Here is a 15,850-nt window from a genome sequence, read left to right as displayed (position 1 = left end):
AACTAGCCATCATAGTTCCCTACCCAGTATTTAGAAATATCTCTGATTGTCACTTGCACCATATTTATCAAAAATCAGGTGAAAGGGAGAGTGGACAGAAGTTGGAAGATCTAAGCTTCCTCTTGCAACGTGTAGATTTGGGTAGCCTTGGCAAGTTGGAGGTCTGCCTCAGCTCTGCACTGCATAGTGGGATGACACTTTCTCTCCCCAGGTCCCATACATAAAACAAGATTAAGAATCTAATGAGTGGGTGTCCTGAGCCCCACTGTAGGTCAGAGGTGGTTAAAGGGAGAGCTGGAAGAGCAGTGACTTATGTTCTTACAGCACCATCATGAATGTGGGTTCATGTGATGATAACTATTAATTATTGAGCACCTACTGTGTGCCAAGTTCTTAGCATGATTATTTGCTTAATATCATATAAATTCTTCAAGATAGGGATTACTATCCCCATTTTACTATTGAGGAAACTATGTGAAAATAACATGTTCATGATCACACAGCTAATAAAAGCTGGTATCTGACTTCAAAGTCCTTCCCAATAGACTCATACCCTTAATAATAATAATTAACAATATATATTATGAATTTTAAAATAGTGAAATGTATATTATAAAATATCATAATTATTATTATTTTTCTAATGAAATACTAATAGCTAATATTTATTGAGTATCCGCTATGTAACAGGCACTTCTATAAGGCTGTTACAGGCACTTGCTCTTTTAATGATCACAGCACCCTACAGGGTAAGCACTATTATTATGACCAGTTTATAGATGTGGCATGCAGGAGTTTAAATGTCCACAGAGGTCCACAAATATATTACCAGTAGAAGACACAGTCAGAACTCAAACCCGCACGGCTTGTTTTCAGAGCATGTGTTCCCCAGCACCAGGCCATACTCCACAGGGTCACAGGGAGGACATGCATCTCCTTAACATTAGGGTGGGTCATCCAGGGATGCCTCAGAGTCCCATATCCTGCTTCACTTCAGACCTGAAAATGCCTACCTCTTAGGATGTATCTTTAAAGTAACTCATCCATTAAAAATAAGTTCCCAAATACAAGGAGCTAAGTGATAGGGCCTCTTCTAAATAGGCAGCTGTCAGAGCTCCAGTCCTTGCTGACAGACCAGCCCCTGAAATCTGCTTGTCTCCATTCTGGCAGCCTGGTCAGCTCTTTCCTCAGCCCGTTAATTAGTGTGGGGGACCTGCTCCCACAGGCTGCCCAGCCAGAGGCAGCTCCTCCTGGAAAGGGCTTTCTTCCCTGACTTCATGCTCCCTTCCTCCAGGGGCTGCATCTCCTGCTGGGATGCCTGGTGACAGCTGCACAGAGATGAAGGGCTTTAGGAATATTCCCTCTTCTGCAACTAGAGTGCTGCTTTATTGAGTACATATCATTACCTAGCTCCATTTTCTGGCCTTGCACAGGTCCTTTCACACTTACCTTTATTGTGCCACTACTTGTCACCATTCCCAGCCTGACTTTTAATAATGTACATCTCTCCTCCCTGATGGCGTGGCTGGTAATTATTTGCTCTCTGCCACCTCATGAGCTCAGCCACTGGCAATGCTGAGAAACCAGCCACCCCCAGTGCATCTCCCTTGCCCGCATTTCCTTAAAAGTGGTTCTGCTTTGGGCCTCCCCTGGTGGTGCATGCGGTTGAGTGCAGCGCTGTGAAGCTGTTCCCCAGCCTCTGCAGCACCAGTTCAATCCTGGCCAGCCGGCGAGGTCCCACCTGGCACGGCAGACCTCGCCTGTCTTACCCGCTGCTCCCCTGAGCAGTGTATTTCGTCAGTCTGCCTGTTCTGTTCCCCGCTCTGTCTCTGGTGAATCCTCTCGCTCTCCCGCACATCTGGCCTGTACCCCGGTTCTTGTATAAATAAAATAAATAAATCTTAAAAAAAAGAAAAGTGGGTCCTCTTTGACACAGCACCAGGAGAACAAGTCAAGCCCTGCGGGGTCCGGTGGCAGGACCATTCTCCTTTTCTGTCTCCAGCCTGAACACTCACTGTAGGAAGAGTGGAGGTGGAGCCAAAGTCTTTTTGCCTTTGCCAGGCGATTGGCTTTGGGCAAGTCACTAAGTGCCCTGAACTTCACTCTCCTTAGCCCTAAGGTGGAGGGGATGTAGTAATAACTATAATAATATTTCTCTAGCAAAGATATAGTGGGGAGGCCAGCCAGAGACAGGAAATGAAAACATCCTTTGTAAATGGAAAATCTGTAAAACTGGTGAAGTTACTGCCGTGTTGCGAATGGCTGAGTGACCACTTGAATGATTGTTTCATTTTGTCAATACAGAGCAGATAACTGCCCCAAAATGGGTTTGGACTGAAATTCAGTCATCTGTAGTCTGCCTCCCACTTTTCACCACTGGATCCGTTTGCTCTGGATTTCCTCCAGGTGAATATAAGTCCATGGTTTTCAAATGGGCCATGTAAGATCATAATTGTGGTGGTTTTGTGGTGTTTTTTTTTTCCCAAAGAAATCCAATTCAGTTTCATTTTATTTGTAAATAACAACTGAACTGTGTTTAGAATCTCTGGAGTCCCTGCAAGCTCTATATTTCTGTAATAGTAACTAATTTGAAAAAGACTTTGTGAAATATGTTTAAAAGTTTCCTCTGTAAACTTAGGGAGCATACTTGTTTGGCTCTCCCTTGTACTTCTTGGTACTGTAGTTATTTCAGGCTTCTAAGACCATTACTGATCGATGTGTGATTCCTGTGGTCACCTAAAAAAACTTCTGGAGCCTTCCAATCAAGATATTCCTCCATAAAAAATAATATCAGATCATTTCCTGAAATTTTACCAGAAAAACATTTAAACCTTCTCCTTTAAAAAAAAAACACTCTGATTTGCTTTTTTATGGAATATCTTTGCCTCTCCTCTCAAGTTAAGCAGATACATTGGGCATATCAAAGGGGGAGTGGAAAGTCCTATTTCCGGAGTTCAGTATGCCACTGCAATAGATGATGCTACACTTGATCTTAGCCAAAAGACCGAGAAGTGAGCGGGTTAGCAATAGAATATTACATTATATTGTAAAGTGCAAAGGGCTCTTTGAGTAACAGCTGGCTAAGTGCATCCTTAATCCCTGGCAGTGTATTTTAGAAAACAGCACTTCATCAAAATCTCTCACAACAGATTTGTCAAAATGCCCTAAGCATAGAAGGATTTTAATTTCATTGGTAGATGAGAAAAGCGAGTACGCTGAGAAGTACACACTGCTTAGCTTTCCTGTCTCTCCAATCATCCTACTTAGAAGGGAGAATTTTCCTGAAGTGACTGAGGTACCATAAGCAGACAATGTGAGCACATTTAACACATCAGGTCAACACAGTAGAAAAAGGGACAAGAAAAAAAGAATGGAATTACCGCATTTAGCTTTTAGATGCTCAGATCAAATTTTACATGGATTATTCACCTTTATAAAGTCTATAAGCAGATCATATATTTTTAATGGGCACCAGGAGGAGAACAATTTGTTCTCTTCCTCTCTTATCACTGTGTATGTTCATTAAAGGACTTTTTGTCTTGATTTTTTAAAAACCCAAGAGAAAGACACTTGATACCATTAATTTGATATAGAAGCCTATTCGATACTTACTGATTTGAGGAATATGAATTCTTTCCTCCTGTCTAGAATAATTTTATATCTCTAGGCTGCTTTTAAGTCTCTCTGTATTTGTGTCTTCACATCTGTCATTCACAGGAAGTGTCACAACAGGTCCATCTGGCGGATGAGAGGACCAAGGCCCCGCCTCAGATCCCATGCCACTCAGTAGCAATGCTGCTTGGGCTAGAAGGTGTCTCCTGGCTCCTCGTTTACTGCAGTGCCCACCACACCCAGACCCTGTAAGAGAGGGGATTCACTAATGCGACAGTTAAACTCTTCTGTGTTCCCTCCACATATTCCCTCACAAGCTGAAAACCATCCAAACAAACCAAGAGGGGCTTCTGGGTCAGCACTGAGGTCTTCAGGTAGGACCTGGAGCATTGACTCAGTCTTTCCCCACTTTCTCTCTCATTTGAGGCTCAGAGAGTTACTGTGAGAGGCCTGTGACCAGCACCGTTTGGAGTCCCAACATCACCAGTGTGCCTCTGGCCTGGGCAGGAGGAATGCGGGGCCCTGGTCTAATGTTGTCAGTTGCTATTTGGCTCCGTAATTTGGGTGCTGTTTCTGTAGGTGACTCCTTTGGTTTCAGAGGCCCTTCTGACAGGCCTCCTTGTTCTGCTTTCCCCACCATCTTTCATGTTGGTGAGTTTTGATGAACCTCTTATTTGCCTCTGACTCACTTTGGAGAAAAATTTCCAGACATGTTTTAGGAACAGAAGAAAAGCTATGAAAGGCTTACGGGTGGTTCTAACACTGCTGGCATTGAGACCAAATGATGCCTTATGGTATTTCTAGTGAAATTGCTTGTTCCACACCTTCACCAGCTTCTACTGAGCACATTCTTGAAAAGTCTCTCAACTTAGAGATCGGTATAAAGAGAATCAAAATACAGAAATGTAGAGGAATTGGAAGAAGTAGTAGTTGATTTACTGTGAAGCCTCTAATCTTATAGGGAAACAACTGCACTCACATGTTCTCTGAACCTTTACTGTGACCCAGACACAGGCTGTGTTTCATGTGTCTGCGGGAGGCCTTCGGGGTGGCTGCACAGCGGCGTGTGAACAAAGCTCATGATGGGCACGATGACTGGAGTTTCCCTCTCCAGCCAACTTAGCATCATCAGAAGTCTTGGTGAGGGATTCTGCGAATGGTCAGATTTCCTCAAAGCCCTCCTGAGATTATAGTCTGAAGAGCAGCTGGACAGCTTGTGGGTACAGACAGGCAATGAAGAGCCCCTGTGTCTGCACCAGGTACTTGTACTCTGTGCCTACGTGAGCGCATGTGGCACTAACAGTGAGCACATTCCAGACCCATTTCTCATTAGTCCCCAATAAAGCTATATGACAATCAGCCATAACCCTTACCTTGAGGGAATGTCTGTATAGATCAGAAGCAAGGCAACCCTCCTTCCCCTCCCCCCGACACTGCATCTTGCAAATCCTTTCTCCCTCATTCCTATCGTGTGATCCACCAGGAGGTGCTGAAATGATTAATGAGCAGGACACAGAGACAACTGCTGCCCAGAGCAACAGCTGTCTCCCACCATCCACTGAGTCATTAGATAAATGAAGCAAGTTGTTCTCAACGAGTGAGGATGTGGGGAGAGGAAGTGTTAACCTGCTCTCGGTTGGATCAGGTATCAGGGCTCCTCCCCACCATTTTGACTGTGCCTCTAGCCTTCCAGATCCCATTCCCCTGAGGTCTGCCTTCAGGAGAAAACAGTGAGCCAGGGAGAAAGCTGTGCACACGACAGCCACAAGGACCCTCTGTTCTCCCCAGAGCAGCCAGGAGAAGAGGGTGGAAGTAGATGTTGCCAAGAACCTAACAATGTTTGCAACAAAGCAAGAGTTTCTGGCAAGAAGTCCAAGGGGCTTTCTTGATCCTAAGTGGTATCTCCTAAGCACTTTAATTACAATGGATTAAGTAGGAAGTGGAGCGCTGGACTAAAGGAATAATGACACAAAGGAAGTGAAGCAGAAAAACCCATTTTCCTGCCTTTAAGGGAAAAATATCATTTATGTAAATGAATTACAAGGGGAAAAATGGAGTGTGGCATTTCCCCCTACTCAGACTTCAATGAATTGTAACGAGCCGGGTCTCTCCCTGGCCAGAGCAGCCTTGGGATCTTGAACCTGTGCAGAAACTGAAGTGCAGGCTTGGAACCTCATTAAGATGCAGGAGCACTCCTGCCAGACAAATGACTCACTAATGCAGCCCCTCTCTCCTGCTTCTCCTTCTAGGCCCTTGCCTGGCTGAGCTCATATTTTACATTCAGCACCTCTAGTTACCCAGAAATTACATGCAAAATTGTGAAATAGAAAAGCAGTGGGCCATGTGGCTCCATCAGTTCTGCCTGGCGTTGCATCATCCTTGATTTGGACCGTTAAGAGGCTGGGCTAGGGAACTTGCTTACTGCAAACCTGAAGGCCTTAGACCTCTACTGAGGTTGCAGTTTGAATGTGTGCTCTTAGCGTACCTGCTATAGAACTGGGGCAAGTCTGTGGAAATGAATGGAATTGAAATAAGATTGGAGATAATCACAGTGAACAAGAAAAGTGCCCGAATAGAATACAGGCAGACACGGTGTTGTCATTGTCACATGCACAGTGACTACGGACCTGGTGATGTTTTACTAATAGGAGACCTGTAAGACCTAGGCTTAACATCTAGCTCTGTCTGCAGTGATTCCCCCATAGCATCTATTTTTTTTATTTTTTTATTTTATTATTTTTTTAGAGGCATGTTTTATTTATTTATTAATTTGCTTGTTTGTTTGTTTTCTTTATACATGCACTGGGTACAGTCAGAATCGCGGGAGGGTGAGAGAATTCACCTGAGCCAGAGCAGGGAGCAGAGCAGGCAGAAGGACCGAAGTACACTGCTGAGGGGAGCAGCGGGCGGCAGGAGAGGTCTGCGCGCCATGTGGGACCCTCCTCCGGTGGCCGGGGAGCGGCCGGGGATTGAACCGGCGCCGCAGAGGCCGCGGGCAGCTTCGCAACCCAGCGCTCAACCGCTGCACCACCGGGGAGGCCCTCCCCCATAGCATCTAGTTTGTGATTCATGGTACCCTGCATCCAGGGCAAGGAGTTCTAAAACCTTATCATTAACACTGATTAGAAATGATTGGATCTTATCATTTTGACATAGGCAAGTGCAGGAAAGAGAGGCAGAGAACCATTAGTCCCCACACCGTGCTCAGTGTTTCGCATGTCAATTCATTTCATTCTTACAGCAGAACCTAGTACACAAGTGAGGAAATTGGGGCTGTACGAAGTTGGACTGTATGGGAAGCTGCAGTGTGGAGTCAGAGGTAGAGTCAGAGGCCAGCCTCACCACCACAGGTTCACTGATTCGGGGTAATTTCCGTGACATCTGTTTTCTCATCTATACAATCTGGATAAGTTTCCCAACATGCTGACTTGTTGAGAGGATTATGTCTGACACTGTAGATAATAGTATAGCCCTCGCATACACAGCCCCTATCATTATGACCTCAAAATCAAGATTTGAACCTTGTGGAGTTAAGTCTCAGTGCTATCACCACTATGGCCTGAGTTCGATCCCCGGCCAGGATGTTAACCCACATATGGAGCAGCAGACCTCTCCTGTCTTACCCGCTGCTCCTCTCAGCAGTGTATTTCAGTAGATCCACCTGTTCTGCTCCCTACTCTGTCTCTGGTGAATCCTTTCACCACTCCCCGGCCCCTCCCCCCGCACATCTGGCCTACACCCCAGTTCTTTTATGTAAACAAACAAAAAATAAATTAAGATTTGAACCTTGACCAGTCAGCCTCATCCTGGGATTATCCTTCCATGTGACCCCAGCTTCCGGAGTGTGAATGCTTGGTCTGCTTAAGTGATGAGAAAAAGCCCATCTGGGGCACGGTGCCCCAGGAGTTCTTTACAGTTCAGCTTTATACACTGCAAATTAGTTTGCAAACCTCAAGTGGCAGGGCCAAGGAGATGTTCTCACCTTATGCACAGTACAACTATTTTCTGAGCACTTCTGTATATTTGAAATATGTATTCAAAGATTTATAGTCCCTCTCTCAAAAGTTGTATGATTGAGATTTCTCAGACCTAACAATTGATTAGCTGAAGAGGACAAGACACAGAAAGGAGTTTAAAAATAATCCCCCTGGTGGCGCAAGGGGTTAAGACGCAACCTATGAAGCTATCCGCAGCCTCTGCAGCACATGTTCCATCCCCAGCCAGGGAGCTACCCACACGGCGTAGCAGACCTCTCCTGACTCACCCACTGCTCCCTTCAGTAGTGTATTTGAGTCAATCTGCCTGTTCTGTTCCCTACTCTGTCTCTGGTGAACCCTCTCACCCCTGACCCCACACCTCTGGCCTGTACCCCAGTTCTTGTATGCATAAATAAAAAAGAAATAAATCTTAAATATAAACAAATAAATAAAAATAATCCTACACATAGCTTCAAAATATGCCACATTACATTACAAAAATCTGTGTGTGTGTGTCTGTCTGTCTGCCCTACTACTCTCTATATTATCTGTTTTTGCATCCCCAATGGTTAGCTCAGCACCTGGCACACTGGGTGCTCCACACATTTGAGCCACACTAGCGACCTAGCAACAAAGAGCTGGTAAGAGCAAGTGCTATTCCTTCCCCAGGATTTGAGCCTTCAGAGCTGTGTGTGGCTTCAGCTTGACTTCTGCTCCTCTCTCCCAGGCAGTGCATTTCCGTAAGCACCACGCTTAGTGGTGGAGGTGGAGCTAGGTTGGTCATGAACACTAGAAATGTCCGTGTTCAATTACTTAGGAGGTGGCTTAAAGGAGTGCCGCCTCCCGTTTCCCATGGAGATGAGCGTTCATTCGCTGAAATGACAACTTCTCTGCACTCAATGGGATCCCAAATAACATGTTTTCAAACAAATCTTTCATCACTGTTGCACCTTGGAACACATTTCAAATGCTGGTCATTAAAAGCAGACCATTTCACAAGCCTTTAATGATGACACTAATAACTGGATTTTTGTCTCCAAGTGTCCTGATGCATGGGCGAGGAGTAAATTACGGAGCTAACTTTTATGTCTGTGTTTTATTGATCTGTGAGCTTCAAGGGAACTACACCAGTCCCAAAAGCTTGGCAGTCCAGATTACCTTTTCATCTATGTAATTGGGCCACCAGGGCACAGTTAATTTTCAATTTATATTAATAGAAAGACAAAGAACATGATGTACCATATCGGTAATAAAGTAATGGACATATCAAAATAGCCTACCTGGTAATTATAAATAAATCAGTTTCCCATGACCCGCTGAGGATTATGTTGCTAATTCATTGTGCATCTCATCATAATTTTTCATGAGAGGACTCTCTGCTGCTGAGTATACTTCTGTTTCTAGCACATAGAAAGGAGCTACATCACAAAGTAGCCAACTCTCTTAATCCATGGCATTTCTGCCTTTGTTTCTTAACAGGTGAAGGTCATGCTTCGCATTTGTTCCACACTGGCTCGTGATACCTCCGAATCCAGCTCTTTCTTAAAGGTGGATCCACGGAAGAAGCAAATCACCTTATACGATCCCCTGACATGCGGAGGTCAAAACGCCTTCCAAAAGAGAGGCAACCAAGTCCCTCCTAAGATGTTTGCCTTTGATGCGGTTTTTCCACAAGATGCCTCTCAGGTGAGTCTATACCCAGCTCAGACTCAGGCGATGTTGATTACTTAAGAAAGGTTTTACTCGATCACTAGGATCTATGAAAATGGTCTTCCAGCTCCTCCATGGACACAACATCTCTCATTTTTCTCAATTAAGGTAATATTGAGATACCCATCAGGTACCTCTGACAGGATAGCTGAGCTCCATTGAATAGTTCAGTCCTTTTGAATTACTGGCATACGTGGGACAGAATAATTGTGCCAGTATTTCAAAAAAAATATACCCTTGGGGAAAAAGAAGACCAAGCTAGTCAGTGGCTGGATACAATAGCAAGCAGAACTGGAATTCAGAAACAACTGCATTGAGGTGCCAGTGGCTTCACCATTAGGACCTCACTCCTGCCTGGGCCTCTGGGTGTGGGCATGTAAGAGAGAAAAACATGTTTGTCACACTGATCTTGAGGGCAGGTCTATAGTCCCAGTGAGGAACTGGAGTGCAAGGCAAAGAAACTGAGGCTGGCATGCAGTTCTATGGCCTGGACCAGGCTGGCATGAAGTCCTATGGGGAAGAAGAGATACTGGAGATAGCTGTTATAAGGCTACCACCCTAAAATTCAATGGCTTAAAACAATAAGTATTTTTTGCTGCTCTTGCATCTTTGGGTCAGGTGAGAAGTTCTTCTGGTGCTCTCTCAGCTCACTCATGTGTCTGTGATCAGCTCTGGGGGGGCGGGTAGGAAACTGCTGGTTTTGTCTGGATGCTATCACATCTGGGAATTGGCAGCTCTAGCTGGCCTAGAATGACCCTGACCAGGTCACCTGGTCTCTCTTCCTCATTGTTTCACACCATCCGGCAAGGTAGCTTGGTTTTACTCTCATGGCAGTGGTAAGGACCTCGCATAAAGGCATGTTGAGGTCTAAGCTCAGAACTGAGACATTATTACTTCCGCTGTTCTATTGGCACAGATACAAGAGTCATGAAGAGGCCCCACCTCTTGATTGGAGCAATTGTAAAGTCACATTGCCAGACCCATGAACATAGGGAGGGGTGGAGAATTGTGGCAATTTATACTTATTGTGGCTGTGAGTATAATTTGGAGGTTATTTGGGTATCCAGATTGCCAAGATTCCTGGACCAAAGCTCCTGGAGCCAATCACAGTAAGAACAGATGTCTGTTAGAAGAGTCAGTTATACCATCTGGTGGGGTCTGAAATGAATCACTGCAACTGAACCTTGTAGGAGAAATCTACAACCCAGGTTATAGGTACACTGTGGCCTCCTTTGCCAACATTTTGACAAGACACCTGCACTTTCCTGATAAATTTCTGCAAAGTCCCAAGATTTATGCAAAACAATGTGTGGTAGGGTAAGTGCAGCCTGAAAGAACCTGAGGACATGGGTGCTGTTAGCCACCATTGCCAACTCCTGTTCATTCGTGCATGTTGCATCTGAGTATAGGAAGTGGTGATGCTCACACAGGCTCCTATGTGACACACAGCACATGTCATAGGTCCCATTCATTAAGAAGCTTAGCGTGTGGTTTCCCTGAGGAGTTTTACCATCATGAGCACACAGAGTACTTTATGAATAACTTCCATGGTTTCTTCAGTACATTTTTTGTGCATTATACCATTCTACCAACCAATGAACTCACTAATCTAAACCTGATATTGGTCTAATAAATGGCCTACACATAATTTAATTAAGTCGGTTAAAACTTTTCAGAAGCAAATCTCCCTAAGTTGCATGAATTCCAAAACAAGTCCTGCGTTAAGCATGGATTATTAATGCACTTTAGATTTATTCCAGGAAAAGGAGCCATTTTATTGTTAGTCTTTATTTACATTTTACACTTAGTTCCAGAGCTTACTATGCTCAATATTACTGTTGTACTCATTTCAGAATGTTTTGCTTTTGTTAAAATTTCCAATATTATAATAAATTATACTTCTATATAAATTGTCCATTTTCATATACACTAACCTGTTTGACTCTTCCTAGAATTCAGTAGTGTAGGAAAGGAAGGCGTGCTATTTTCACATTACAAACAAGGAAACTGAGCTTCAAAGATTAAGGCCTTTGTCCACAGTGTTACCCAGCAATGGGTCCCCTACTGAATGTACAAGAAACTGAGACCAGGACATCAAGCATTGAGAAAAGAAAAAAAGCTTTATTATAAGTCGATTGGCAAGGAGGTAGGGGATAAACTTAAAATCTATCTCCTCAATTAAGATAGGGAATGGGGTTATATAGGTTTTGGCGACTGAGTTTGAGAACAAAAGAGTTAAGTCTCAATAGCTAAGGAGTTTGCTAAAGGCAAGGATACGTGGACACAACTGAAGTTCGTGGATGAAGAAAGGTGAAGAGGGAGGCCCTTCTCCAGATAGCTGGAGCTTTGAACCTCTGTTTTTCAGCTCCTCACCTCTGGGTAGCCCAACTTCTCCATTTGTTTCTCCTAACCCCAGCTAGTCTTGGAGCTCAGCTCAGCTCTGCAGTATCTGCAGAAGCAGCTGTCAAAGAAAAGTTTGGATAAGTTTTTTTCTCTCATGTTCTTAGAGTGTGAGCTCAACTTAACCACCTAGCCCCATTACAACAGTCTTTGTCTTGAGCAGATGACTTTCCTGGAACCTTCCCATTGACTTCTCTGTGTCCCACTCAGTCTAGTCTACCTCTTACCTCTTACCTCCCACCCCTGTTTATTAACAGTATGCCCTGGGCAAGTTACTTTGCCTCTCTGCATCCCCCTCTGTAAAATCAGGATGTACATCATTAGCCTATGGTGATTCATTAAATTGATACTTAGGATGCTTAGGATAGAGCCAGAAGTGAGTGTTGACATGAAAAGTAATAGCTTTTACTATTATAATAATTATAACTTTATTATAACATTGTTAATTATATTATTATATAATCACTGTTATATCACTATTAATTATTATATTATCATTGTTAATAGTAATATCGTGCTGCTGGTCATAGCCAACCTCAGCCCCCAGCGGGTGAGCACCCTTTGGGTCTCCAAAGCAGGGTGCGTAGAGTGGGCCTCTGCTCTCGGTCCTAGCTGTTGGCCTGAAACACAGCAGGGAGTTGCTTTCCCTCCATCTGTCAGGACAACAGCTTCCTGAAGTTAAGCAAAGATTAGAACATCCCTATGAATCAACCTTATTACCCATAAGTGGCCGTGACACTCTTCAGCCACCCACTGCTAGTGAAAACCTCTGCTTGATCTGACTTTGGGGAGGTGTCCTGGTCCATGTGGGCAACAAATCTCCTCCCTTGTTCACAGACAGTTGTCTTCTTGCTGTGTCCTCACATGGTGAAGGGGCAAGAAAGCTCTTGGGGGCCTCTTTTATATGGATGTTAATCCCACTCATGGCACCATAGTCATAACCTAATCATCTCCCGAAGATCCCATCCCTTCATATCGGATGTTAGGTTTCAACATATAAATTTGGTGGGGGAGGAAGGGGGAGAAGATGTGGGGGGTAGGGAAATACAGGCCTATGAGCAGAAGCTTCCTGCAGACCTGACCCTACCCATAGGTTCTGTGCTGGGGGAGGTTGTTTGCTGCTCTAGGCCCAAAGTAAAAGGCAGCACTTTCTAGCAAATACCAGACTGATCTCAGGTCACTGTCTGCTCAGTGGCTACTGAGCCAGAATTCTGCATGGCGAGGCCTTTCCATCCAGTGCCCTGTGAGAGCTCTCCTGTCTATCTTTGAACCTTTGCGCAGGTGAGTTTGCATTAGCACTTTGGCCACACACAACAAATGACCTGCATCCTCCCTGCTGACCTTGAGTTGAACACAGTTTATTTTATGGGTGGCCCAGGTGGGCTAGCAGCCTCCTAACCCCTAACTCACATTATGTGCAAAGAAGGTAGATTTCATTCACAGTAACTTCTCTTCACCTTGCAGAAGTGCCTCTGGCAAACTGCATCAAGGTTCTGCTGCTTCTGTTTCAAGTTTCAGCACTAATCTCTCTTGCCTAGGTCCTGGGGTTGTGGCATGGTAGTCCCACAGCAGCCCTGTCCTGCTCTCCACTCAGCTCAGGGGAGCCCCCAACAGAGTTGCTGAAGTGGCCACGGGGATGACTTACAGTCATGAGGAGTGCAATTTTTCAATTTCAGCTTGGGAGAGAAACTGATTTCCAAATATTTAGGTTCGTTGTGTGATGCAGCCTGAGCTGAACAACTACATCCGCTGCCTGGGCTGCGGTCTCGGGCCCCAGGAGAGGCATAGTGCTCCCATGCAGCAGGGTGCTGGGGTTCACATAGCCTCCATGTGCTCCTGCAGCTTCTGCATTCTTCCACCAGATCTGACACTAACTCCGGCACTGAACAGAAATGAAAGCCACAGCACTCAGCAAGTAATTTGGTCTTCCTGCTGCTGCAAAAGCCTCAGCTGCTAACCAGAAAGTCTTTCTCTATCTTCCACAAAATTTAGTGAGAGCCTCTTGTTTGCAGAGTACTATTTTTTAATATTTTAATGAAGTAATCTTGCTTTACATCCTTGTTAATATGTTGACAGTATTCAAAGAACTATAATTGTGTGTGAATAAGGAAATACAAAAAGTATTTTTTTTTGTATTTGAATAATCAAGCTGGAGATGAGAGGCTCACAACATGCCAGACAACACGTTGTAACATAATGCCAAACAAGATTGATATTGTATACATTAAATGTGTTTCATTCAATGAAAGAAAGAAGAGGCTGGTTGTGGAAAGAGGTGGCTGTAGATTGAAAAGAAAAAGGAAAAGGAAACTGGGAGAGAAAGCAGATGTGGAGGAGACACCTCTTGCTTACATTAGAACTAGAACTTTTCTCAAGGTGGCTTCGCTTTACCAAAATGGCACATCATCTATTTTTCCTTTAATAAATAAGCTGTGTGTGTGTGTGTGTGTGTGTGTGTGTGTGTGAAGGAAGGAAGGATCTAGTTAGCAGAGGGTAAATGAGAGTTGAGGTGCCTTGTCCAGGAAGCTAGAACGGCAGGCCCGGGAAGGGCACGGGTCCCACAACATCCGGCATCCTGTGTCCCCACGGCAGCCTGTTCCTCCCTGGGCTGCACAGGCAGCAGCTGAAACGTACCGCAGATTAGCACAAAGGTAGCTTTGGGTTCACGTGTGTAACATACAGACTTGTAAGGGGCACACGGCCTCTGAGCACCTCCAGAAGTTTGTTCCAGGCTGACAACCTGGACATCAGTGCCTCGGGGACCCGAGCCCCAGGAAAGCAGGCTTCTCTTTCTGTTGATGGCCCACTCACTACTCACGTCTCCTCTTGTGTCTGCCAGGCTGAAGTGTGTGCTGGAACCGTGGCTGAGGTGATCCAGTCCGTGGTCAACGGGGCAGATGGCTGTGTGTTCTGTTTCGGCCATGCCAAGCTGGGTCAGTGAGAGCTTTACTCCTTCGCGCTGCTCTTCCGGTTCCCAATCACGCCATCCATTCTTCTGTCTTAGTCTCAAAGTCCTCCAATGACAGGAAGGCTGTTTTTCATAGGTGCTGCCCTGAGTAATCACAACCTTTTCTGCTGTGCAAATGTAGATGTTATCCTGAGTGACACCCGATCATCGAGGAAAACCTCGCAGTCTAAGAGATAAATGAAGCAGTAGCAGGGTTGTTCCACCTGGCTGAGGTCAGAGTCCTGCCCTGAAAGGTAGCAGGAAAATGTAAATTTCTGAGCAGGGATTGTGGCAAAGCAGATAAAAGCAGATAGGGCCCCTACTCTGCCCCCCCTCCCCCGCCTGGCCCCAGCCCCTGAGGATTAGGGTTCATGGATGGACCAACATTAAAGCCAAAAGCCAGAGGAGCAGCCTCCAAGCAAAGCCCAAAAGCGTGTGGGGACCTGCCTGGGGAGAGCAGGCTGGAACACCCTAGGCTTCCTGTACACACAACTGCGGGAATAGCCCTACGCCGCAGCCTCCAAGGGAGGAAGCAGACGCCCCGCTAGGGTTTTGATGATTGAGCCCCCTCGAGGTGCAGTCTTAATTCTGACCTGTGGCCATCTGCTCACCAGGTTTTACCTTACATGCATGTTAAGTTAGTAATTTGGGGAGCTCCCAAAAGTGTCCTTTGGCAAAGATTCCAATGATACCTTGTAAACAGTGGAGGCCAGTTCCAGGCCAGGCCAGAAAGCTCATTTCCTCTCACTGCCAGTCTTGATCAAAGCAGTGATCCAGATTTTATTGGAATCTGCTCATGCTATAGAAGTATACACAGATTTAACTTGATAAAGGATATAAAGTGTAAGTATGTGGATTTAATCTGAGGAGTGGTGATAAAAGGAACCATAATAGTGATAAAAGATCCTCACCTTCCCACTCTGTGTGGAACAGTGCAGACGCTGGAAAGCTTATGGTATTTGGGATCCTCCTCCAGCTAAAGTGTGATTTAATCTCAGACTCCACCATCCTTTATTATAGCCATTTAATCAGCAGTGCTAGAAAATGTCTTTTGCTGTTGTCAGATGTTTAATATTTCTTCTCACCTTTTCTTTGCCTTTCTTCCTTGCCCACCCCCCTGTGCCTTTCTCCTGCATCCTTGGAATCTATTCTGAAGACTCTTTAAAATGATGCCTGGAAGCTCAAACTGCTTTTCTTCTCCCAC

General features: G+C 45.0%; 1 protein-coding gene across 1 annotated transcript in view; it reads left to right on the top strand.

The window, feature by feature from the left end:
- Positions 1 to 15,850, top strand: part of KIF26B (kinesin family member 26B) — a gene marked incomplete at both ends in the record, with an annotated part of 536,756 nt that overhangs the window by 440,284 nt on the left and 80,622 nt on the right. Inside the window, 2 exons of the mRNA XM_084254495.1 lie at positions 9,069 to 9,275; positions 14,539 to 14,632. Coding sequence (XP_084110621.1) covers positions 9,069 to 9,275; positions 14,539 to 14,632 — 301 coding nt within the window. The remainder of the gene's footprint in view (positions 1 to 9,068; positions 9,276 to 14,538; positions 14,633 to 15,850) is intronic.

The sequence above is a fragment of the Talpa europaea genome (genome assembly GCF_964194135.1).
Source record: "Talpa europaea genome assembly, chromosome: 14".
NCBI classification, from domain to species: Eukaryota; Metazoa; Chordata; class Mammalia; order Eulipotyphla; family Talpidae; genus Talpa; species Talpa europaea.
This window is presented reverse-complemented; position numbering and strand designations above follow the sequence as displayed.